A 26,153-nucleotide genomic window follows, 5' to 3' on the forward strand; every position below is an offset into this window, starting at 1 on the left:
CTAGTTACGCTAATGTTTAGCAAGTATAATGGTTAACATGTTCACCAGTTTAGTATGTTAATCTTGACTTTATGATGGTGCAAGATGAAGAATGAAAGAATCCCAGATTTATTATTACAGTTAATCCTGATGTGTTGAATTTCACAGCCATCATCTAAAAGGGAAAATACAATGTTGTGAAATACTTGAAGCCTTCGTTGACAATATGATCGAGTCTCAGTCAGAGTCTCTGACAAGAGATACAACTTATAATCATATAACCGGAGTCAGCAGAGCCTCTAACGCATTGGACAACCAGCAAAGAGCAATTAAGCAACGCAACAAGCGATAAAACACAAAACTCTTCAAACCACAGTTTCCCTCTCAACACAAACCGCAGAGTCACTCTCTCAGTCCTTATTCCAGACTGTCCGTACAAAGAAAGTTCTCTGCTCAAAATAAGTTTTTCTAAAAAGAATCAGAGTGAGACCTCCCGGAGACTCCGGGGTTACCTCCGTTCCTGGTCGCCGGTTCAGCAGCAGCAGGTTCCCGGGACTGACGGTGTTTCTCTGGGGTTGACTGGTGGAGTGAATCCGGTCGGGACCTCCTCCTCAGGTGTGTTTGTAGTGAATGCGCCATGTTGATTTAAAAAACCCGCCAACATCCTGCCAGAGGTGTGTGCGTGTGACGTAGGAGAGGTGCGTCCTTAAAGGAGCAGATCACCAAATACTGAAGGAGAGAAAACAGACTGACAGCTCTCCTCTCAACAGAGGAGGGATTTCTGTCAACCAGTTTCAGGTTTATGTTCCTCTCCAGGGCAAAGTTACTCAAATAAACATCTAGCTGGTGTGTTTAATCCAGGCCATACGTTTTTACTCAGCCCCTGGTGACATGGTTCAGCAAACTGTTCTGTACACCTTCAGTCTGTGCTGTGAAGAGTCTAAACACCTTTAAAGAACATTTGCATTTGTCTGAGTCTGTGTAAAGGATAAATTCTTTATTATTAAAATTCTGCATAGAGTCCAGATGGCAGAATATCATCTACCATCATCTGAACATTTCCTCCCCAGTGAGGACTCTGGTGGTTTCTTTACATAAGGATTAGATCTAATACTATCATGATGTGTCAGCTTGTTGTGATTTTCATGATACTTTTTTCCACAAAACATCAGTTAGCTCATTATGAGTTCTTAATTTTCATGTATTCTGTCTTTGTCATTGAAAAATCTAGACCTATGAGACCTAGATCTACGAGTATGTGAATGTTGTATTTTCAGCTGGTGGACACAGGATTTCTCCTGCTTCAATGAAAAGTTAATTCTCAGTGTCTGAGCACAGGAAGCTTTAAGTTCCAACATCACACTCCTGGAAACTGAACACTGGACCATGATTGGCTCCAAACCAGTTGTGATGTGACAAAATCATGGTCTTCAGTGAGCACAGAGAAACTTTCCCCCTTCATCAGATCGATGTGAAAACAGCCTTTTAATATCAAACTCTGAACATACGTCACTCTGCACAGTCAAGAGCAAATATCTGAGTGAAGTTATAAACAAAGTAAAAAACATTTTTGTCTGAAGGGACTTTAAACATAGTTAAACCAATGTATTTATCCAATAGTATGTTACAAATGTATTTGCTTGTATTTGCTTTAAAACAGAACATTAAACATATTGCAGTCATTCTTCATACAAATACAACAAGAAGTGTTTAAATCACAGTTTAATATTGTTGGTTAAATGTCTGACTGGTGTCATTCAACAACAATACAAGGATATTTACACTGTGAATTAATGCCACACTGACTTCATTAGAATTCACCTTCTTCATCTAATCTTGTAGTGGATCTTGTGTGTTACTATTCCAAAAAAAAATAAAAATAAAAATAAATAAATAAAATTGTGATACAGTAAAGCCTCAGAGCTAAAAGGTTCCATAACAACACATGTATCCTTGAATTCCTAACAGCATTACCATGTAAAGTAAGTAAATAAGAAAGAGTTCTTATATGATGAAAATATTACACCAGAACATTATAACTGAGTTCATGTCATTTACTGTATATCTGCTCAGTGTAGTTGATATGATGCAGGACTCACTGTGATCAGTTAGAGGCTGCATCTGGAGGAGTCTGAAGCTACAGAGAGAAACAAAGAGAAACAGTTTCATTTGACATAAAGAAACATGATATGAACAGGACTGAACATGAATGACTGAGTGTTAATGTTCACAAACAAATGATACCACACACACATTGAACAGGGGAAACTTACTGTTTGCAGGTCTGAGGCCTGAAATACAGATGAGAGGTTACAGTAGTTAATGTTCAAGAATACTGAAAAAATACTTCAAATATAAAGATAGAGGAGTGTTAAATGTTAAATCCATCAGTGGAGAAATCATGTCTTTATAAAGAGTGAAAACATTGTTGTTCCTCACCATTATTGTTCCTTCTCCAGATGAAGAGTCCAGAGATGCAGAGCAGCAGGAGCAGCAGTCCTACAACAACTCCAATGACAGCAGCAGCAGGAAACTCTGAGGGAGGAACTGGAACCAAAACACAAGTCAACATCTTTTCTACATTTGAACTGACAACAAATTCTTTTACTGTAATATTAGAAAATACAAAGAAGTTAAACACATAATCCAGACTAAAAGCAACACAGCTGCAGCTGCCAAATGCAGGAAGGACAGCTGTGTGAGTGTGTGAGCTAATAGGCCTATAATATCACTGCTCCATCATTAGAACATGAATAGATCTAACTATAATTACATTTGTATATTCAATCACATTTGTATAATGTGTTGTCTAGATGTATTCTAATGGTGTGTATGACTTTTTTAGTCATACACACCATACCTTATTCTTTCAGCTACAACCTCTGTGGTGTCAAACAGTGTCAAATAAAAAATAAATATATACTTTTATACTTTTATACTTTTATATCTTATAACCTGCTCTGGAGCAGGTCAGGTCTGAACCAGTGACAGGGTCCAAGGCTCAGTGATGCATGTGAGGGCTGGCTTGTGTGGTCTGATCCCACAGAAGAACTACTGAAGCACAAATGAACTGAAAACCTTAATGACAGAAAGCTGTCAGAACACACAGTGCATCACAGCTCGCTGTGTATTCAGTCAGAGGGCCCATGCTGAACCCTGTCCACCACAAAATGCGCTCACAATGGGAACATCAGTGTCAGAACTGGACCATAAAGCAACGGAAGAAGGTGGGATGAATCACATTTTCTCATGCCATCATGTGGACGGCTGGATTCATACAGTACACAATATTAGGCAGGTGCTTTTAATGTTGTGGCTGATTGGTGCAAGTTACCATGGTGATATATCCCTGTATACAGGGTTAAACCTGAAGCTACCTAGCTAACCTCAAATCCTGTTTCATAGTAAAGGCCTCTGGTTTTCATTCTCCATCACCTCTGATCTCAGTCTTACCCCTGTTGGTCCTGATCCCTGCTTTGTCCAGTTTGGTGATGATGTCCTCCTTCACACCAGAGAGCTGAAACACACAGTCGTACCTCCTCCAGTCTTCAGGTGAGACTGATGAAATGTTCAGGTCAGCTCTCATCTGGAAGGTTCCATCATGGTTGGGGAGGATCTCTCCTCGGTCCACGTCCTCATCAAGCTCCTCTCCATCTTTCCTCCAGAACATCATGGCTCTGTCAGGGTAGAAACCTGTAGCGTGGCAGCTGACTGGAGAGGAGGGAGTCTTCTGGAGGAGAGACACTGAGGGACGATCTGGAGGGAGAGAAGGTGGGACAGAAAGGGTGGAGGTGGAGGGAACAGAGTGAAGGGGATAGAGATAAAGAGAGAAAGAAGCAATTAAAAACATACTCTGTTTACTGAAAAACATCAGTTTCATTCACAGTGAGTCTCAACATGAGCTCTATCAACAACACAAGGTGTGGAAACATGAGCAAAACAAATGAGCAAGTAAAAACAGGACTAAGAGTCTGCAGCCATGCTAACAGCTCTGTGAGGCTGCACTGAGACTCAGCTGTGCTTTAAACTAAAACACTGATGTGGACAAATAAGGTTCCTCTCTTCTTCTAACTACATTGCCTTACATTGGGTACAAACACCTCAACAATGAAAACTCTTGAACTAAAAACTCAACAGATGAGGCTCACAACATGTAACTAACTATTTAGATAAAAGCACTCCAAAACATATGACAGGACAACATAATAACCCCTTTGCTACACAACCACCAAGCCCACAGAACACAATGGTAATTCAGTCTCACTATTCTGCATGAATATTGTTGTGTTCTCTACCTGTTCTCAGCAGAGAGCTCCGCCCATATTCCATACTCTTCTTCAGCCACTCAGGACAAAGCTGAGTTAAAAGATTCTCATAATATTTTATTGCTGGTTTGTCAGCATCCCATGCCAGTTTGATGATGACAGCCTCTGGTTTCAGAGCGACCCATGTCAGTGTCTTCAGGTCCAGTGACAGGAAGTCTTCTCCATTATAACCAAACAGCAAAATACCATTATCCTCTCCAGTCTCTTCATCCCACTCACATCCAGTTATCATCTGTAAAATGTGAACACCTGAGACAGAGACAGACAGAGACAGAGACTGTAATGTGAGTGATGAAACCCAATTTCTGTTTTACTGTTTAAAAGTTAGAAAGGTATTTATTGTTCTGTACATTCCTGGATTATTGCCACTGGCAGTACACCAAGACACTTTGTCTTCTTGTGTTCTGTGCACATCAAACTGTTACATATACAAAGTCACACCTATCTGGATTGGTCCATGGCTTAGGGTTTAAGATGCTGAATGAATCAAAAGTCTCAGGTCTGAGTGACCAGAATATCTGGCAGTTACTCAGGAATTCACAGAATCATAGTCGTTATATAACTACTGTTGTATTACCAACTGGACAAAGAGGGAAGCTACAACTCCAGAGACCTGAAACCTAAAGACTTACTGTGTCATGTTGTTTGTACTAATCTGATTACAACCTAACATGATAAAATAATGCTTTATTACACCTTGGGTTTTTACTTTCATGGCTCTGGACATCTGGTTCTACTGGATTCTCACCAAAATAAATGAATCAAATCTTAGCACCTTTCCAACTTTCCAGGTCGACCAAGTCTATGCTTGTGTGTGTGTGTGTCTTTGTTTCCGTGCAGGGGCATATTGGAAAGTGTCGCAATTCTGAGTGTCAAAGTTGTTGGAGCTGGTTGAGACACCAGGGTCCAAGTTCATCACAGACAGGTTTGTTGAAACATGAATAAATGAATGAAAAGCAACAAGCTCCACTAAGGTGCTGCTGCAGCAGGGTGGAGAACAGAGAGCTGAACAAAGGACCTGCCTATGTAGGCTCAGTCCACAAGTCAGTACAGGTGTTAGTTAAGTTAGTTAAGTTAACATACAGCTGCTTGTTAACTAACTTCAAAACTATTTAAACACTGTTTAGCTTGGCAGGTGAACTTTATATACTGTATAACTTCATAAATACAATGAAATCAATCAGTTACACTTTGTACATGGACCCTCAAGTCACTTCTGCTACCAATTGGTGTGGATTAAAAGAAAGTAATAAGGGACGTGTAAATAAATAAATACATTTTAAAACTAGAAAATGCATTTCCTGTGGAGAATGTATGTGAATGTTGATAGTTGAATGGATTGCTGAAACAATGCTGAAAATGGCTGAAATTGTTGAAATGCAGGAGAAAAGCAAAGGAAAAGGCAAAAGGAATTGCTGAAGCAATGCTTAAAATAGCAGAAAATACTGGAAAAAACAGCTAAATGTAAACAATGTAAAAAAAATGAAAACAATACAATCAAGCAATACACACCGATTATAAACTCAGAAAATCTCATATGAAATATAAACTGCTGTCATTCAAAAACTGTACAAGAGATCAAAAAAGCAGAATGATAGAATAATAGCTAAAATTATTGGGACTTGTTTAAAGCTTAGATGAAGTTTCTAGCTGAAAGTTTGCTGAACTAGAAAAGTTTGAAAGAATTTGAACATTCCATCCATTCATTTGAATGGGAAAGCTGAATATTTTAAAATGTAAAAATAGCAGGAAAAAAGTACATTTTAATAAATCGTTTTTAAAATCCAAGGTAATTTCTGTTTATTTCAGGTGTCACTTTTGCGCCTCCACACTGTAGAGGGTCACTTTGCTAAGATGCAGAACGGTAAAAAGCTAAATATCACATATCTCATACTGTACCTTCTCTCTGGTTGAGGACGAGCGTCAAACCAGAAATCGTGACTTTGAATAACTTAGGCAGAAAGTCCGAACACTCTGCAGTGAGCCGCTCCAGGACATCGGGGTTTTTATCAAAAAAGTTGTTCGCCCAGTCCAGTTTTAGTTCTATTCTCTTTGCGTTGATGTCGCAGTAACCCCCATGAACGCCATCGACCTGACCAGTGGCCATAAACTCTGGGACGTTTGGGATTCCAGAAGATGCAGCGATGAAAAACGTCGCGGAGTGTTTGACTGTGGGACAAACAAGGTGTTCAGTATAAATACCACTTCACCATAACACTCATCATAAATATGATTTATTCAGTAGGATTCAGTTAAAACTCAGAGTCTTATCAAGTCAAAATAAAAATGAATACTTTTAATCTTACAGCAGTGTGACGCAGTAATCTACCTTCTATCACTGTTCTTTAGCACCGATATACCAAGACAAATTCCTTGTATGTGCAAACTTACTTGGCAATAAAGTCTGATTCTGAAATGCCAAAGGGAAAGTGAAGTAAAGAGTTAAATAATTTAAAATGTGAATCTTACCTGGTGATGAAACGTGACAGAAAAGAAGCAACAATAATAATGTTTTCATCTTGTTTTGATGAAGACGTACAGGTAAAGGACCGAGCTGATTCAGTTGTTGTTTTCTGTCCAGTGTCTTTTCTCCAAGTGGATGGAAAAAGGTGGAGCTCGTTGGAAATGAACTGTGTATCGAGAACAGGCGGGTGTTGGCAGCAAGATGCATATGGAGCAAGAACAGAAATTAAAATGCTGACACTACAAATAAAATCTGAAGTGAAAAAGGAAACATTGGCATTTGTATTGTAAAAGTTAACATTGAAAAAAGTTTTACTGAAAAATAAAACACAGATTTACACAAAATTACAATCTCACAATATTGTTATTTTACTTTATTATATATTTTGCATAGTGATGTGTTTTTCAATGATGATCTGCAGATTTCAGTTTTTTTTACAATGTCAGTATTTTTTCAGTAACTAGTTTGAATACCGTGATCTTTATGATTTTGTCTTTACCACAGTTTCTCTTTAATGTTTTGTCTCTTTTTCTTTGATTGCCTTTTAAAATAATCATCAATGTGAGGTGTCAAAATGGATGAAATTTTGACAACTCACATAGTCTGTGTTGTGATATAATGTGCTGGACTGTGACATGGAGCTTGGATCTGGGACAACTGCAGTTTAGATCAGGTTTAATAATCCTTGGGTCTTTTCCAATTCTGTCTCATTTCTTTTTTTCGTGTCCACTGCCTAAAATGAGGAGAGAAGAACTGTAAATGCAGTAGTTTTACTCATAAAGTTTTTGTGATACTAAGGAGAAGTGCCAACAATACAAGGCCAACACTATCAGAAGCCTTCAGGGATGAGTCCTGTAACTCTTTGCTGTGAGAACTCATAGGACATTTAGAAAGAAACTGCAACAATGAATGAAGTAGAAAACTGAAAAACTGAGAGTGACATACATGGAAACACATGTCTGTTCACTGCAGTCATTTCAGGTGGAGGTTACCACACATGAAATGTACTAGGAACATACAGTAACTATAAAGGAGCATATACCTCTGTCAAGGTCAAACAATCCTGTACACCTGTGTAGCTCTAACTGGCACCAGACAGTATGAACTCGTATATCTCAACACCATAAATATGTGTGATTGTTTACATCATGGTTCAGACTTTTCCTGAGAAATTGTGTATAGAAAAATGTAGAAATGTAGAAAAATGCTTGATCTCGCAATGTTGAGGAAAGTGATTAAAAAAAAAATTCTCATTCCTCCCAACAAGTTTGGTGAAAACTGGTTCAGTAGTTCTTGTGTAATCCTGCTGACAACGCAGCACTTGCTGCCCACTATTCTTTGTCCTGCATCTTCCTGTCATTTCCATATCCATCAGTAAAATGTGACACATTCTTTCCATCCATCTGTTTATACAGTTTACTAAGGCTGATTTCAGTGGAGAAAAAAACAGAATTTCTCCTAAAAATACACAATTAGGACATAGTATACAGAGTGCACACAGACTGTAAAGGTGATGAAACTTGTTCAGCAGGTGTGACAAAATGCGGTCTACCTCATTTTCCTTCAGACTGTCGAGAAGGGTTGAAATCTGAGCGCCCTCGCTGCCAAAGAAAGTGCACTAATGCTAAATTCTCCCTGTGAAAGTAAGATGCACAATCCTTTTTAGAGTGCTTTGCTGAAAGATAATCATTAAGCTGTATGATTTGTAATGAATAAGACCTTTTAGGTCACAACGACTTGTGACGAATGTTAAGGGGAAAACAAGTTGAGACATGCGTGTATTGGAAAGTCCCTGAAGGCCTGCAGAGGTCAAAAAGAGAAGTGAGTCATTACATGACATTTATCATGGATAAAATAATGTTGTATTGATAATCATAAAATTAAATGTGTAAAGAATATCTATGTATGGAATGAACGTGATACAAAATAGAAAGACGATACATGAGCTGGGTGATTTGTCAACTTTGGAAAGATCTTGTTCTGCCCAGCTTGTTGGAGAGCACAACAAAGAAGGGAGGTCAGCACAGTAACAGCTTAATGAAAAGGCTGTTTATTAAGGGTAACATAAAATAAGCAACCTAAGGTGTTATGCTATGTTATAAGTAATCAGTGATGAAATGGGGTGATGGTTGCTGTGAAATTGTTGGAGTTACCAAACCCTAACCCTAACAAACACAGGCAGAGAACAGAAAGCCAAACGGACTCTGCTCTAAGGTCTAAGGCCGGCACAGGTGTCGAATGCATCAAAGATGTCATAAGAACACACACACTGGACGCAGGATGGTGTGTGAGGGGGAGAGAGAGAGAGAGAGAGAGAGAGAGCAGCCTAAAATTATATAAAAGGAGAAACTCAAGGCAGTTTTTCAGGTCTTTGTTGTTCAACGGTGGATCATCACCATCGGAGACCCCTCCTCGGACAAACGCCAAGAGAGACAGACTCTGGGAGTTCCTCTGTCATCCAGAGGAAGAGACTGCGAAGATCCTACTGCTGAAAACCATAAAACGGAGGAGACTACAAGATTCAGCTTTGCCAGCCGGCAGGGGAGGATAAATCAACTTTGCAGGTCCTGGGCTCGCCTGGCCAAGAAGGAACTGAAACTTGGAGAAGAGCCTCTGGGACTTTGGATGGAGTCAAGACTCTCTTCTCTTCTCAGGTCTGGCCAGAAAAGAGGAAGATGAGCCGTGGCAAGGCCGCCTCTCTCTCTCTCTCTCTCTCTCTCTCTCTTATTGTTCTAATCTAATTTTTGAGCTGTTTGCTTTGCCATTGCTAAAACTAAGTTTAATAAATATCTGCAGTTAAAGTTAAGTTGTGGATATTGACTTTCTGTTCTACTGTGCCAGTAAAATCATAGGCTTTAGTGTGTACAATATTCTACAGGTTCTTAAAGGTTGCTTCAGCCAGTAAAACCATAACCATAACCATAAGTGTTCAGATCCATGTGTATGTATGGTTGTAACAATCTAAAATGTCCTGTATTCACAGGTAGATAGACACAATGAAATCAGTGTAATACATAGCAACATACAGTATACAAATAAGCATAGAAATTTTTATTTTTCATAAGAATTATAACATCCACAGACACATGACTTAAAATTCAATTAAAAAACACTCCATCTGTTGAGGACTTCTACTGTGTTCCTTTGACAGAAAAGCTACTGAACATCAGCTGAACCTGCATGTTAAATCCATCAGTGGAGAAATCATGTCTTTATAAAGAGTGAAAACATTGTTGTTCCTTCTCCAGATGAAGAGTCCAGAGATGCAGAGCAGCAGGAGCAGCAGTCCTACAACAACTCCAATGACAGCAGCAGCAGGAAACTCTGAGGGAGGAACTGGAACCAAAACACATCATTCACACTCTGTCTCTGCCACTGGATGGAGAAGGACATGTTTGATCCACTTTATTAGACAAACAAACAGGTGTGTATTTTCATTACACATTTCATTTGCAATTAATACTTTAATTATCACTACTATCATTATTGCTATATTTTCTTTTCTCGCTATTCTGAATTGAACTCCTGTTTGTATTCTGTACAAACTGCAGTAAAGTCGGCCAGTTTTAATCAGACTATTGTGGTTGGCTTATTCTTATTCCACAAGTCAAGTCAAGTCAGTTTTATTTATATAGCGCCAATTCACAAGAGAAGTTATCTTGAGGCACTGTACATATAGAGCCGGTCTAGACCATTTTATCTTATTGAATTCACAGAGAAAGACCCAACAGATCCCACCATGAGCAGTAGATGACTGTGGCAAGGAAAAACTTCCTTTTAAGAGGCAGAAACCTCGAGCAGAACCAGACTCAGGGTGGGCGGCCATCTGCCTCGACCGGTTGGGTTTAGACAGAAAGAGGGTGGGGTGGGGGAATGGGGTAGGAGAAAGACAACATTGCAGATACACAGTCTAAGTCAAAATGTAAGTAGTAGTAATAATAATAACATTATTATTATTATAGTTAAAGGAATAATAATGACAGAACAGTGAAACATTAATAGCAATAACTCTATTACTAACACTAATAAATGCTTAACTGTCGTAACATCGTCGGTTGAGCTGGATCATGGGAGCAGCAGGAGACTCTACAGCTCCGGAGACAGAACCCTGCAGTAAGAGACAGTAAAAGAAAGAAAGAGAGAGAGAAGCACAGCCTGGGCAGTGTGCACTTCACGAGAACTATCTGTAATATTAGCCGAGTGTGTTCAGTCTTGATTCTGTAGGCTGACTCACTCATAAAATGATTAATTTTACACATATTTCTTTTTCCCTAATTGGCTAAGGACCCTCTGGTTCCTCTGTTAGAATATTGAATGGTCGAATAATATTTCTGCAGTTACGGTCACAGATAGGCAGGTGGATTTACTAAAAGAACCAAACTTTAAAAAAATTGGACTTTATTAAAAAGTGAAACACCAGAATCAAAATAAAGAACAATACATTTGATTTTGACTTTCATTTATGATTATAAATTCACAGTAAAATGTAGATGCTCTCATGTCACTGTAAATGATGTTTGAGCTGTCATTAGGCCCTGATGAGTATCAGGCTGTGTAAATCTACTGGGTCCTCTGACAGGTGACACCGTCCTCTAACACTGACCTGAATTAAGCTGCTTTTAAATCCAGCTCTCAATGAAGCAAAGAACGGACACTTTGTGGCTGGAATATATGTTCTTTATATCTGCTTAGGTTAAAGTGTTCTGGCTGTCCCACCTGTCTTAACAGGCAGCTTCATGTGAATACCTGCTCAGTAATACAACCACCATCACTGTGTTACCTATCACCACCAGTTAGCAACCCCTCTGTTATGATAAACTCTTGATGCATTGTGTCACTCGTCCTGTGTTACATGGTTTGAATAATTCATCACAAGAAGTGATTGTGAAAACTGCTTTCAGTATCTCCATGTTTACAGAACCCTGTAGTTCATGGAGTTCTTCTAAAACCATAAAATATCATTCAAAAATGATCAAGATCTTGATGTGTTTAGAGATGTGGACATTACTTGTAAAACAACCTCTGGACAGTGTGAAATGCGAGGACATGAACAATGATTGGAGTGTTGTCAGTCTCCCAGTCCAGACGAGACCAAGAATGTATGACACTGTTATTAATCTGACATTGGTGACATCGTGTAAGACAAAAAAAAAAAAAAAAAAAGTTGTGTGGCCTGATTAGCCAAAGCTAACTGATACAAAGGTATCAAAACACTTCCAGCTTGAAATTGACATCGTCTGAAATGTCATTAAGAAACAGCAGTTAAAGGGAAATGTGGAAATCAAGAGACAACATCTGGAAAAAGGAAGGAACTCTCAGATAAAGCTGCATGTCTGCTGGGTGGAAAGGCCCAAACCAGTAGTACCTGTTTTCAAAATCAGTCTTTTCCAGACACCAACACTGACTCTGGGCTGATCTTACAGGTAAAGGTTCCCTCTGATGACTCCTCCATGTAGACTCTACACCACCACTGAACCACCACTGTGTCAGCTACACCTTCCTGCAGGTCCTCTTCAGTCATATGGGGTCTGGTTTATATGAGGTGACTCACTGAGGGTGTCTGACAGTCTCAGTTCTGGATCCAGTTTGGCAGAGAGCTCAGTGCTGTTTTCAGGAGCTGTAAGATCAGAAACACACTGTTGATCTGCAGTGAACTTTTAGAAACACTTCTGAAACAGTTCTGAAAAAGTTCATCTGAGCAATAATTTAAAATAATTTTAATCAGACAGCAGAAAGTGTGTCATGTCATCTGAAACAGAATAAATTAAGTTTTACTCACAAGATGGAGGGTGTTTGTCTAAAATCAGAGGAAGAGAAAATATCATTTCACTTACAGTTGTAAATGAAAAAACATCCAGTGAACATGATCCACTCTTCTACACACTTCAACTAAAACTTAAATCCATTCTACCATTCAGTTTTATTATGTAGATAAATTAATTAACTCAGAGACTAAAATCAAAGGACAGAAACTGTCAGTGAGGTAGATAATCTTTCCATTTTCTCTCTCACCTTTTCTCTTTCTGTAAATCACAAATCCAGTGACAGCGATGAGGACGAGAGCAACAACAACCACAGCAACAATAATGAGGACGGTCGTGTTGGTGGGCTTCACTGTTGAACAAAAAACACCAAAAACAAAAACCAACACAAAACAAAATATTAATTCTGATACAGATGAAGCAGAACAGAAGTTCATCCTTCACTTTAATCAGCTGTATATGTGTTGGCTTGTTACTGTGGACTAAGACTGAAGAGTTGAGTTAATTCAATGTAATTATTAACTCTGGTGTGAATGTCTGAAGAAATATAGAAAAAGTTGGTCTAGAAAGAAAAACACCAAATAAATACATAAAGAAATAACAAAAGACAAGAAAACAAACATGTAAACAGTTAAATCTAAAGAAACAAAGCTAGGAAAACTAGTGGATTAAAAAAATTACATTAAAGTTGTCTTCAGTTTAACAAAATAGATACAACATAATAAAATCATATGTTGCAGGTTTGAATACAGACTATATTCTGTGTTATTCTGAGTACAGTCAGCACAAACAAAAAGGACGTCATATTAATCTTGTTGTGCTCAAATTATCTGACCACTGATCCCAGGTTGAAGAATGTGTATTTCAACTGCATTATTCATTCAGTTATTAAAATGAATTGATATTTTTGTTGAAGATTAATTTCCAGCTGAACTGGAGAACAAAATCTAACATACAGAACAAACCACAGACCTAAAGTCACATTCACCAACCTCTGATCTCAGTGTTACCCCTGTTGGTCCTGATCCCTGCTTTGTCCAGTTTGGTGATGATGTCCCTTGTTGCACCAGAGAGCTGAAACACACAGTCGTACCTCCTCCAGTCTTCAGGTGAGACTGATGAAATGTTCAGGTCAGCTCTCATCTGGAAGGTTCCATCATGGTTGGGGAGGATCTCTCCTCGGTCCACGTCCTCATGAAGCTCCTCTCCATCTTTCCTCCAGAACATCATGGCTCTGTCAGGGTAGAAACCTGTAGCGTGGCAGCTGACTGGAGAGGAGGGAGTCTTCTGGAGGAGAGACACTGAGGGAAGGGCTGGAGAGAGACAGAGAGAGAGAGAAGGAGAGGGAGAGAAGGTGGGATAAAGAGGGATAGAGAGGGTGGAGGTAGAGGGAACAGAGTGAAGGAGAAAAGAGAGAAAACATTAGAGACATACTCTATACATTTACAAAAAAAAAAAACATCAGTTTCATTCACAGTGAGTCTGAACATGAGCTCTAGCAACAACACAAGGTGTGGAAACATGAGCAAAACAAATGAGCAAGTAAAAACAGGACTAAGAGTCTGCAGCCATGCTAACAGCTGTGTGAGGCTGCACTGAGACTCAGCTGTGCTTTAAACTAAAACACTGATGTGGACAAATAAGGTTCTTCTCTTCTTCTAACTACATTGCCTCCCTGCAAGTGTTAAGATCCTATTGGGTACAAACACCTCAACAGTGAACCCTCTTTCAAAGTCATGTAGAACTTTTGCTATTTCCAGTCTGATAAAAATCAGAATCAGCTGGGTATGTTCAGAGTTTTTATGCCACAGAGACTGATCAGATGTTAACAGCTTAACTGTGTGTTTCTTCACTTGTTAATAATTCAGGTTTTCCTTCAACATTTCATCCATCTGTATGTTCTGTATGTATATACTTACTGTAAGTGAACTAAAGACTCAACAGATGAGCCTCACAACATGTAACTAACTATTCAGGTAAAAGCACTTCATGTACAGACCCAGACATTCACCTTAAAAACATATGACAGGACAACATAATAACCCCTTTGCTACACAACCACCAAGACCCACTGACTGGAGTGCTAACACAATGCTAATTCAGTCTCACTAGTCTGCATGAATATTATGTTTGTGAAACTACATCATCATGTGATTCTACCTGTTCTCAGAAGAGAGCTCTTCCTATAGTCCATACCCTTCTTCAGCCAGTCAGGACAAAGCTGAGTTACATGATTCTCATAGTTTTTTATTGTTGCTTTGTCAGCATCCCATCTCTGTTTGATGATGTCAGCCTCTGGTTTCAGAGCGATCCATGTCAGTGTCTTCAGGTCCAGTGATATGAAATCTTCTCCATCATAACCAAACAGCAAAATACCATTAACCTCTCCAGTCTCTTCATCCCATTCACAGCCATTTATCTGTTGTAAAATGTGAACACCTGAGACACAGACAGACAACAGAGACTGTTACAAACTAACATGATAAGGAAAACAATGGTTTATTACAACTTGGCTGCCCTGTGGTTGTTGTCAGAGTATTTTCCCTGTGTCTTGTGTGCATTACTTAACCATGTTCTCTGTGGGGTTTGGTCAGCCCTGTGCCAAACTCTGACAGTATTCCTGTATTACACAGGAAAACTTCTGCTACCAATTGGTGTGGATTAAAAGACAGTAATAAGGGACGTGTAATCCCATCGATAAAATCTGGTGTCATTTGTGTAGTTAAAGTGAAAAATGACCACAGTATGGCAGTTTAAAAACTGGCCTGGTTTGGATAATGTCTGAGGAGAGCTAATATGGACATGAATGAAGCAGTTGAGGGCTCCTCTTGGTGATCAGAGGCTTCTACCTCAAAAACCGTAAATCCTATGTCTTAGGGAGTCACACTGCACAAAATTATCTACAATTTGAGGTACAAACTGTGTGTGAGATGTGAAAGATGTGGGCAGGAGGAGAGCTGAAGCACAAAAATTTGAGGAAAAGTCGAGGGGTGAAAGCTAGAGTCTACTCAGTCTATGCAGTGACTTCACCCACTCTATCACCCACTCAACACAATACACACCCATTATTAACTCAGAAAATCTCATGAAATGAGGATGAAATATAAACTGCTGTCATTCAAAAACTATACAAGAGATCAAAAATCTGAATGATAGAATAATAGCTGAAATTATTGGGACTTGTTTAAAGCTTAATCTAAGTTTCTAGCTGAAAGTTTGCTGAACTAGAAAGGTGTGAACATTCCATCCATTCATTTGAATGGGAAAGCTGAATATTTTAAAATGTATAAATAGTAGAAAAAAGACATTTTAATAAATCATTTTTAAAAATCAACGTAATTTCTGTTTATTTCCTGTGTCACTTTTGTGCCTCCATACTGTAGAGCAGGGGTGTCAAACTCAAATACGCAGTGGGCCAAAATTAAAAAATTGATGCGAGTCAAGGGCCGGGTGGGTTCAACGTTTATTGAAAACTTATTGAAACAACCTTTTTGCACATATTGAACCTGGAACTTAGAAGGCCTATAGATTATTGCCTATAAAACAATATAATTATGAAATAAAAACAATAAATAATAAATAAATAAAAATAAAACGAAATAAAAATAAAAAGTTTCATTAATTTCTTATGGCTCTATCTGCAGTTTTTCCAGAGTAATTTCAAGTGAAAACATTTTCTACAGGCAAACAGCCAAAAGTAATTTACTTCAAAGAAAAATCAAATGTCCTGTAGTAGGAAGAGAAAAAAATGTAAAAATGAAACTGCATTAAAAACTGAAAATGCGTCAAAGCACCGTTTGCTGCTCTGTGATGTTCACTAGTCTGAGCCATTTTTTGGGGAGAAGGATAGTTGAAAATTGACACAAGCGGTGTGTGATACCATAAGACTGCTGATGAACGAGTGGGGCATTATGGGACTTGTAGTATTATGGTGGTGCGTGCAATATGCCGGCGGGCCAGCTCTAATAGTAAATAGATTTTGTCATGCGGGCCAAAGATAATTCATTCACGGGCCAGATGTGGCCCACGGGCCTTGAGTTTGACACATGTGCTGTAGAGGGTCACTTTGCTAAGATGCAGAACGGTTGAACAGTAAAAAGCTAAATATGACATATCTCATACTGTACCTTCACTCTGGTTGAGGACCTGCATCAACAAAGAAATCGTGACTTTCAAGTATGTAGGCAGAACCTCTGAACACTGTGTAGCGAACCACTCCAGGTCCTCGGGGTTGTTATCATAAAGGTTTTTCAACCAGTCCTGTTTTACGTCTGGTACCGGTGTGTTGGTGTCACAGTAAACCGCAGCTACATCATCGACCACAAGAGAAGTCATAAACTCTGGGACGTTTGGGAATCCAGACGTTGCAGTGATAACAAACTTTCCGGAGTGTTCGACTGTGGGACAAACAAGGTGTTCAGTATAAATACACACATCACCATAACACTCATCATAAATATGATTTATTCAGTAGGATTCAGTTAAAACTCAGAGTCTTATCAAAACGAAGTGAAAATGAAACTAAATCATGCAGCAGTGTGACACAGGATTAAAATGCAGAGCCACATAAAAAGTGAAGTAAAGAGTTAAATAATTTAAAATGTGAATCTTACCTGGTGATGAAACGTGACAGAGAAGAAGCAACAATAATAATGTTTTCATCTTGTTTTGATGAAGACGTACAGGTAAAGGACCGAGCTGATTCAGTTGTTGATTTCTGTCCAGTGCTTTTTTCTAAGTGGATGGAAAAAGGTGGAGCTCGTTGGAAATGAACTGTGTATCGAGAACAGGCGGGTGTTGGCAGCAAGATGGAGCAAGAACAGTGACATTAAAATGTTGTCACTAAAAATAAAATCTGAAGAGAAAAAGGAAACACTGGCATTTGAATTGTAAAAGTTAACACTGAAAAAAGTTTTACTGAAAAATAAAACAGACAGAAAATTACAATCTCACAATATTGTTATATTATATTTTTCAATAACTAGTTTGAATTTGATGATTTTTTTCTCATGTTTTTGTCTTTATTACAGTCTCTCTTTAATGTTTTGTCTCTTTTTCTTTTATTGTCTTTTAAAATAATCAGCGTGAGGTGTCAAAATGGATGAAATTATCTCTGGAACATGTAAGTTTTTACATATTGTTTATTATATTTAGTTACATTATACCATTTATTTTGTTATCTCTGCATTGTTGTGCATTTCTGCCTGGTTTTTGTTTATTTCCATTCCATTATATTCTCATGTTAATACCTTAAGGATGATACATAAGACAGAAACAGTGGATGAATAAATGACTTGAGTTGAATACTGTCAGCTATGATTATTTTATTTATTTAACTATTGTTAGTAGATGAGCAGTGATGGTGGTCTCCACTTTTTAAATGTTTGGCTTTTTCTTAAGTCCAGATATTCACCTGTGATTGTTGCTGCAGCAATATGAGTTTAATTCACACAGAGGAGTTAGATGAGAAGATCAATATCAGTATCAACTCAGCAGAGCTGGAGGTAGGAAGACAACAGCAAACCAGTAGCTCTGTTAAAGGTGCCTTCTAACAACTTCAGAGTTACAGCTGCCACTGCCTAAAATGAGGAGAGAAGAACTGTAAATGCAGTAGTTTTACTCATAAAGTTTTTGTGATACTAAGGAGAAGTGCCAACAATACAAGGCCAACACTATCAGAAGCCTTCAGGGATGAGTCCTGTAACTCTTTGCTGTGAGAACTCATAGGACATTTAGAAAGAAACTGCAACAATGAATGAAGTAGAAAACTGAAAAACTGAGAGTGACATACATGGAAACACATGTCTGTTCACTGCAGTCATTTCAGGTGGAGGTTACCACACATGAAATGTACTAGGAACATACAGTAACTATAAAGGAGCATATACCTCTGTCAAGGTCAAACAATCCTGTACACCTGTGTAGCTCTAACTGGCACCAGACAGTATGAACTCGTATATTTCAAAGATGTCATCTGAACATACACACCGGACGCAGGATGGTGTGTGAGGGAAAGAGAGAGAGCAGCCTAAAATGATATAAAAGGAGGGTCTTCATTATTCAACGGTGGATCATCACCATCGGAGACCAAGAAACACCAAGAGAGACAGACTCTGGGAGTTCCTCTGTCATCCAGAGGAAGAGACTGCGAAGATCCTACTGCTGAAAACCATAAAACGGAGGAGACTACAAGATTCAGCTTTGCCAGCCGGCAGGGGAGGATAAATCAACTTTGCAGGTCTTGGACTCGCCTGGCCAAGAAGGAACTGAAACTTGAAGAGCCCTAGGGACTTTTGACAGAGTCAAGAGACTCTCTTCTCTTCTCAGGTCACCCCCCCCCCCCCCCCTCACCCCCCCTTCTCCAAAAGATTCAACTCCAAATTAACCAGCCTCAGATCCCAAACAGGTTCAGTGAGTGATTTGATTGAGATTGAGATTGAGTGATCATTTTGATTGATTGGTGTTATTGTTCTAATCTAATTTTTGAGCTGTTTGCTTTGCCATTACTAAAACTAACAAATATCTAATCTGCAGTTAAAGTTAAGTTGTGGATATTGACTTTCTGTTCTACTGTGCCAGTAAAATCATAGGCTACAGTGTGTACAATATTCTACAGGTTCTTAAAGGTTGCTTCAGCCAGTAAAAATAACAGACCCTTGGGGCTCACAAAGCCACTAAAATCTATCTTAGCACCATAACAGGTGTTCAGATCCATAAGAGGAGAACCATTAAGAAGAAGAAGAGAACCTGGGTGTCTGTGCTCGAGAGGCTACTTGGTCAAGTGCAGCACTAGTGGAAGCAGGCTGGGTCAACACCAGCTTAAATAGCTTCAGAAACGGGGGTTTTTTCCTCCATAGCTGAAGGCTCAGACTCATTGGACAGAGAGCTGGTTCCAGACCAAGTGTACAGGGATTACCTTGGTGATCTAACAAGACCCACATGAGCACTGCTCTCTCACATGAAATGAAAATGCTGGTATGAATTAATCAGTTCTTTTCTCAGCTCTCTCCTGCTCTAGTAAATTCATATCATTCAGTGGTTGATGTACCTGTGGCTCAGTCTCTGGTATAATGACTCAGTTCAACATTAATCATAGACTTCAACATATCTTCTTCTAACCCGTCTGAAACTTGCTTTCTGTCCCTTCCCTTGTTCCTAACACTCCTGTGATACCACTTCATTAGGATGCTGGTTTTCATGCTTTTAAAAGAAAGTCTGATGAAAAATGGTGAAACAAAAATCACAACTATGAGTTATTTCAAAGACATTTCTCTGATATCTTTAATGAATGAATATTTTTTGAAATGTTTATAACACAATATATTTCCACTTAGACATTTAAAGGCCTTCACACCCTTTAAAACAAACTTCAAAGTAGAATATCTGACTCTGTTACATACAGGCTGGGCCTGCACAATCTAAAATGTCCTGTATTCACAGTTAGATAGACACATTGAAATCAGTGTAATACATAGCAACATACAGTATACAAATAAACACTGAAATATTTTTTCTTTAGTCTTCTGATCATCCACATTATTGAATGTTCTGGGTTAAAGACTACACATTAAAACCTGACTGGTGTAATTCATTATCAAACAACATTCGTATAAAAAACTAGAAATACTGCCTGGAGGTTATATGCTTCTACTACTGGTTCTATAGCAGTTAGTTAGTGTGGCCAAAAACATGGTCTATGGGGTCACAGTGACCTTTGACCTTTGACCATCAAGACATTCTCTGAATACATTCATGAGATACAGAATTCAAGATAATGGGACAAATGGATCAATAGAAGGACGAACGGACAACATGATGCCTCTGTGCCAAAAAAAGAAGAATGAAAATGCCTTGGTCGAATTCACAGATCAGAGATCATTTCTAAATTATTTAAAATGAAATTAAATTATTACTACATTTGGGCCACAGCACCATCAGGAGAATTGACATTATTACTGACACATTCAACCACAATACAGGGATATTTACACTGTGAATTAATGCCAGAGTAATTGAATTAGAATTCACTTTCCTCATCTAATCTTCTTTGGTAAACTGTTATGACAAATATACAAATGGACAAGTTGAGAGAGTTTATAGTTAATGTTGGAGTGAACTGGTCCAAACTAGAATTAACACCTTGAGTCCAAGTGAACATTTGGGCAAAAAAAATTTCATCAAGGTGATCTTGAGATATCACATTCAAGGAGCCAAAAACATGTTTTGTGAGGTTAACATGACCTTGACCTTTGACCTTTGACCACCAAATGCTAATCAATTCATCTCTGAGTGCAAATGAATGTTTCTTCTGAATTTAAAGGAAGTCCTTTGAGGTGTTCCAGAGATACTACATTCATGAGGCCAAAAAACTTCCTTTCATTTACTGTATATCTGCTCAGTGTAGTTGACATGATGCAGGACTCACTGTGATCAGTTAGAGGCTGCATCTGGAGGTGAAGAGTCTGAAGCTACAGAGAGAAACAAAGAGAAACAGTTTCATTTGACATAAAGAGACATGATATGAACAGGACTGAACATGAATGACTGAGTGTTAATGTTCACAAACAAATGATACCACACACACATTGAACAGGGAAACTTACTGTTTGCAGGTCTGAAGCCTGAAATACAGATGAGAGGTTACAGTAGTTAAGGTTCAAGAATAAATAAAATAAAATCTTCTTGACTTTATGAAAGTTCACATAGAAAATACTTTTACATGTTTTGAAGACGTTCTTCATAAATTTCACAGATTTCTGCTTCAAATATAAAGGTAGAGGAACAACTCTTAACAAATACACTCCATAAAACCTGCATGTTAAATCCATCAGTGGAGAAATCATGTCTTTATAAAGAGTGAAAACATTGTTGTTCCTCACCATTATTGTTCCTTCTCCAGATGAAGAGTCCAGAGATGCAGAGCAGCAGGAGCAGCAGTCCTACAACAACTCCAATGACAGCAGCAGCAGGAAACTCTGAGGGAGGAACTGGAACCAAAACACAACATTCACACTCTGTCTCTGCCACTGGATGGAGAAGGACATGTTTGATCTACTTTATTAGACAAACAAACAGGTGTGTATTTTCAATCACCACCTGATCTGATCTCAGTCTTACCCCTGTTGGTCCTGATCTCTGCTTTGTCCAGTTTGGTGATGATGTCCTCCTTCACACCAGAGAGCTGAAACACACAGTCGTACCTCCTCCAGTCTTCAGGTGAGACTGATGAAATGTTCAGGTCAACACTCATCTGGAAGGTTCCATCATGGTTGGGGAGGATCTCTCCTCGGTCCACGTCCTCATGAAGCTCCTCTCCATCTTTCGTCCAGAACATCATGGCTCTGTCAGGGTAGAAACCTGTAGCGTGGCAGCTGACTGGAGAAGAGGGAGTCTTCTGGAGGAGAGACACTGAGGGAAGATCTGGAGAGAGAGAGAGAGAGAGAGAGAGAAAGAGAAGAGAAGAGGACACATACTAAATGATGGAGAATAGACTTCATGACAGAAACTAGACTGAAAGAATTAAAGTTCCTTCTCACTGATGTTTTCCACAGATCTAAATGCAGATGACACTTTAGTCTCTGTTCCTATTGAAACACCTGCCAGTTGAGCAGTCGTTGAGACTGACCCTCCTGCCATCTGTGTCCCAACAATGAAAACTCTTTCAATGTCATGTAGAACTTTTCCTATTTCCAGTCTGATAAAAATCAGAATCAGCTGGGTATGTTCAGAGTTTTTATGCCACAGAGTCTGATCAGATGTTAACAGCTTAACTGTGTGTTTCTTCACTTGTTAATAATTCAGGTTTTCCTTCAACATTTCATCCATCTGTATGTTCTGTATGTATATACTTACTGTAAGTGAACTAAAGACTCAACAGATGAGGCTCACAACATGTAACTAACTTTTCTTTCAGGTAAAAGCACTTCATGTACAGACCCAGACATTCACCTTAAAAACATATGACAGGACAACATAATAACCCCTTTGCTACACAACCACCAAAGACCCACTGACTGGAGTGCTAACACAATGCTAATTCAGTCTCACTAGTCTGCATGAATATTATGTCTGTGAAACTACATCATCATGTGAATCTACCTGTTCTCAGCAGAGAGGTATTCCTATAGTCGATACTGTTCTTCAGCCAGTCAGGACAAAGCTGAGTCAAGAAATTTGCATATCTTTTTATTGTTGCTTCTTCGGAATCCCATGCCAGTTTGATGGCGACAGCCTCTGGTTTCAGAGCGATCCATGTCAGTGTCTTCAGGTCCAGTGATATGAAATCTTCTCCATTATAACCATACTGCAGAATACCATTAACCTCTCCAGTCTCTTCATCCCATTCACAGCCCTCTGTCATTTGTAAAATGTGAACACCTGAGACAGAGACAGACAGAGACAGAGACTGTAATGTGAGTGATGAAACACAATTTCTGTTTTACTGTTTAAAAGTTAGAAAGGTATTTATTGTTCTGTACATTCCTGGATTATTGCCACTGGCAGTACACCAAGACACTTTGTCTTCTTGTGTTCTGTGCACATCAAACTGTTACATATACAAAGTCACACCTGTCTGGATTGGTCCATGGCTTAGGGTTTAAGATGCTGAATGAATCAAAAGTCTCAGGTCTGAGTGACCAGAATATCTGGCAGTTACTCAGGAATTCACAGAATCATAGTCGTTATATAACTACTGTTGTATTACCAACTGGACAAAGAGGGAAGCTACAACTCCAGAGACCTGAAACCTAAAGACTTACTGTGTCATGTTGTTTGTACTAATCTGATTACAAACTAACATGATAAGGAAAACAATGCTTTATTACAACTTGGGTTTTTACTTTCTTGGCTCTGGACGTCTGGTTCTACTGGATTTTCACCAAAATAAATAAAAGAATCAAATCTTAAAACCTTTCCAACTTTCCAGGCCGAACGATTAATCTCAAACTAATGTACTCGTCATGGCCCCTCCTCTCACTCGGGTTTCCCCTGTGTTTCTTCCCTGTCTATTTTCTGTTTCTGTTCTGTTTCCCAGTGTCTCTCCCCCATATCTGTCTGTGCTTGTGTGTGTGTTTGTGTGTGTGTGTGTGTTTCTCTGCAGGGGCATGGCTCAGTACTGACTGCCTGGCTCAGATGCTCCACATCAAGTCATCAGCTCTCAGTATATCAGCCTTGGCTTTCCTGTCACTTGTCACCAGATTGTTCCACTTACCCAGTGGTAATGCACTTGGCTGCCCTGTGTTTGTTGTCAGAGTATTTTCCCTGTGTCTTGTGTGCATTACTTAACCATGTTCTCCCTGCTACACCCAGCCAGTCTCATGTCTCTCTCCCTGGGATTTCCCCCTCATGAAAACAATAGTTGAAGCTTCCATTCGAATGAGAGCTAAAATATTTTTAGAAAAGTCAAATAAAAGCAAAAGTGTCCCGAACATTTTGATAATTGAATGGTTTCTGTAGCAGAAACTATGAAGGAGTAGTTACAACCTGAAAAGGGGTCAGAAGCAGAATAGGAAAAAAAACAGCTAAATGGAGAATCAAAATTTGGAAGTTAAAATGTAGATGAGGTAGAAACAGTTTAAAGGTAAAATCAGCTGCTGAGGGTTTGATTAAGAGGAATCCATGTGTCTTCTATGTGCTGTGGAGACAGTTTGTAGCAGGATTTTGACAGAAAAGTGAGTCTGAGTTTGATAAACAGCACAGACATCAGAGATCAGCTGATCACAGTCACCTGTTTGAGTCCAACTGCACTCACAGGTTACTATGGTAACTGTAACTGTTCTCTTCAGAGTCAGATTTAGCTCTGTGCACCTCTTGAACTCCTCATATCAATTCAAAAATCGCAACATCTATTGATAAAATCTGGTGGCTACCAGTTCCAGGAGACTTTACCACAGACATGTGTCATTTGTGTCATTTGTGTAGATAAAGTATAAAATGACCACAGGATGGCAGTTTAAAAACTGGCCTGGTTTGGATAATACCTGTAGAGAGCTATATGGAGATCAATGGAGCAGCTGAGGGCTCCTCTTGGTGATCAGAGACTGCTACCTCAAAAACCGTAAATCCTATGGCTTAGGGAGTCACACTGTGTGACAGAGCACAAAAATATCTACAATTTGAGGTATAAATTGTGTGTGAGACGTGAAAGGTGTGGGCAGGAGAAGAGGTGAAGCACAAAAATTTGAGGAAAAGTTAAGGGGCTGAAAGCTAGAGTCTACACAGTCTACACATGCTCCACTCTACAGAGTGAGTGATAGAATGGTTGGTGGATGATGTCACCGTGTAGACATCACCCACTCTAGCCAGCGCAATACACACCCATTATAAACTCAGAAAACCTCATGAAATGAGGATGAAATATAAATATAACTGCTGTCATTAAAAAACTATACAAGAGATCAAAAATCAGAATGATAGAATAATAGCTGAAATTATTGGGACTTGTTTAAAGCTTAATTTAAGTTTCTAGCTGAAAGTTTGCTGAACTAGAAAGTTTTAAAAGGAGATAAAGTTTTCAAGGATTTCAACATTCCACCTATTCATTTGAATGGGAAAGAATTTTCACAAAAAGCTGAATATTTTAAATATATCATCCATCCATTATCTATACCGCTTATCCATTAAGGGTCACGGGGGGCTGGAGCCTATCCTAGCTGGACAAACAACCAATCTCACTCACATTCACACCTACGGCCAATCTAGAGTTAGGTCATCGGACTGTGGGAGGAATTATAAATTATATATAGTACTATATAGTAGTACTATTATAAATAGTAGAAAAAAGACATTTTAATAAATCATTTTTAAAAATCAAGGTAATTTCTGTTTATTTCCTGTGTCACTTTTGCGCCTCCATACTGTAGAGGGTCACTTTGCTAAGATGCAGAACGGTTGAACAGTAAAAAGCTAAATATGACATATCTCATACTGTACCTTCTCTCTGGTTGAGGACCTGCATCAACAAAGAAATCGTGACTTTGAAGAATCTAGGCAGATTCACAAAACACTCTGCAACGAACCACTCCCGGTCCTCGGGGTTCTTATCAAAATAGTTTTTCACCCAGTCCAGTTTTACGTCTGCTATCTGTGTGTTGGTGTCGCAGTAACCCGCATGAACATCATCGACCAGAGCAGAGGCCATTACCTCTGGGACGTTTGGGATTCCAGAAGATGCAGCGATGAAAAACTTCAGGGAGTGTTTGACTGTGGAACAAACAAGGTGTTCAGTATAAATACCACTTCACCATAACACTCATCATAAATATGATTTATTCAGTAGGATTCAGTAAAAACTCAGAGTCTTATCAAGACGAAGTGAAAATGAAACTAAATCACGCAGCAGTGTGACACAGGATTAAAATGTAGAGCTGAGTAGAGTGTGAAGATAATATTCGAAATGTGAATCTTACCTGGTGATGAAACGTGACAGAGAAGAAGCAACAATAATAATGTTTTCATCTTGTTTTGATGAAGACGTACAGGTAAAGGACCGAGCTGATTCAGTTGTTGTCGTCTGTCCCGTGTCTTTTCTCCAAGTGGATGGAAAAAGGTGGAGCTCGTTGGAAATGAACTGTGTATCGAGAACAGGCGGGTGTTGGCAGCAAGATGGAGCAGTTTTGTCTC

The 26,153-nt window shown here is 39.0% G+C and overlaps 3 protein-coding genes across 7 annotated transcripts in view; all 3 read right to left on the bottom strand.

Moving 5' to 3' along the window:
* Positions 1-3,400: 3,400 nt before the first annotated feature.
* Positions 3,401-26,107, bottom strand: LOC127138973 (major histocompatibility complex class I-related gene protein). Its single transcript, XM_051068759.1, has 4 exons — positions 25,940-26,107; positions 25,464-25,733; positions 4,275-4,553; positions 3,401-3,735 (listed from the first exon to the last, which is right to left on the bottom strand). The coding sequence occupies exons 1-4, from the start codon at positions 25,986-25,988 to the stop codon at positions 3,401-3,403; spliced, it is 933 nt and encodes a 310-aa protein (XP_050924716.1). The 5' UTR covers positions 25,989-26,107.
* The window catches only part of LOC108886937 (major histocompatibility complex class I-related gene protein), a 36,941-nt gene continuing 20,707 nt past the window's right edge, over positions 9,920-26,153 (bottom strand). Inside the window, exons 1-7 of one of the 5 annotated variants that reach the window (XM_018682082.2) lie at positions 17,144-17,299; positions 16,658-16,927; positions 14,691-14,969; positions 13,541-13,843; positions 12,781-12,882; positions 12,548-12,565; positions 11,150-12,385 (exon numbers count right to left, since the gene is read on the bottom strand). In XM_018682082.2, coding sequence (XP_018537598.1) covers positions 12,282-12,385; positions 12,548-12,565; positions 12,781-12,882; positions 13,541-13,843; positions 14,691-14,969; positions 16,658-16,927; positions 17,144-17,192 — 1,125 coding nt within the window. In that variant the 5' untranslated portion in view covers positions 17,193-17,299 and the 3' untranslated portion in view covers positions 11,150-12,281. Of the gene's footprint in view, positions 10,105-11,149; positions 12,386-12,547; positions 12,566-12,780; positions 12,883-13,522; positions 13,844-14,690; positions 14,970-16,657; positions 16,928-17,143; positions 17,301-21,647; positions 21,731-26,153 lie in introns of those variants that run through there. The other 4 variants (XM_018682081.2, XM_051068671.1, XM_051068667.1 and 1 more) reach the window with 4 other exon arrangements.
* The window catches only part of LOC108886941 (zinc-alpha-2-glycoprotein), a 71,842-nt gene continuing 65,472 nt past the window's right edge, over positions 19,784-26,153 (bottom strand). Inside the window, exons 8-10 of the mRNA XM_051068610.1 lie at positions 21,410-21,517; positions 21,134-21,151; positions 19,784-20,998 (exon numbers count right to left, since the gene is read on the bottom strand). Coding sequence (XP_050924567.1) covers positions 20,961-20,998; positions 21,134-21,151; positions 21,410-21,517 — 164 coding nt within the window. The 3' untranslated portion in view covers positions 19,784-20,960. The remainder of the gene's footprint in view (positions 20,999-21,133; positions 21,152-21,409; positions 21,518-26,153) is intronic.

Source organism: Lates calcarifer, linkage group LG3 (assembly GCF_001640805.2).
Source record: "Lates calcarifer isolate ASB-BC8 linkage group LG3, TLL_Latcal_v3, whole genome shotgun sequence".
In the NCBI taxonomy this organism is placed as follows: Eukaryota; Metazoa; Chordata; class Actinopteri; family Centropomidae; genus Lates; species Lates calcarifer.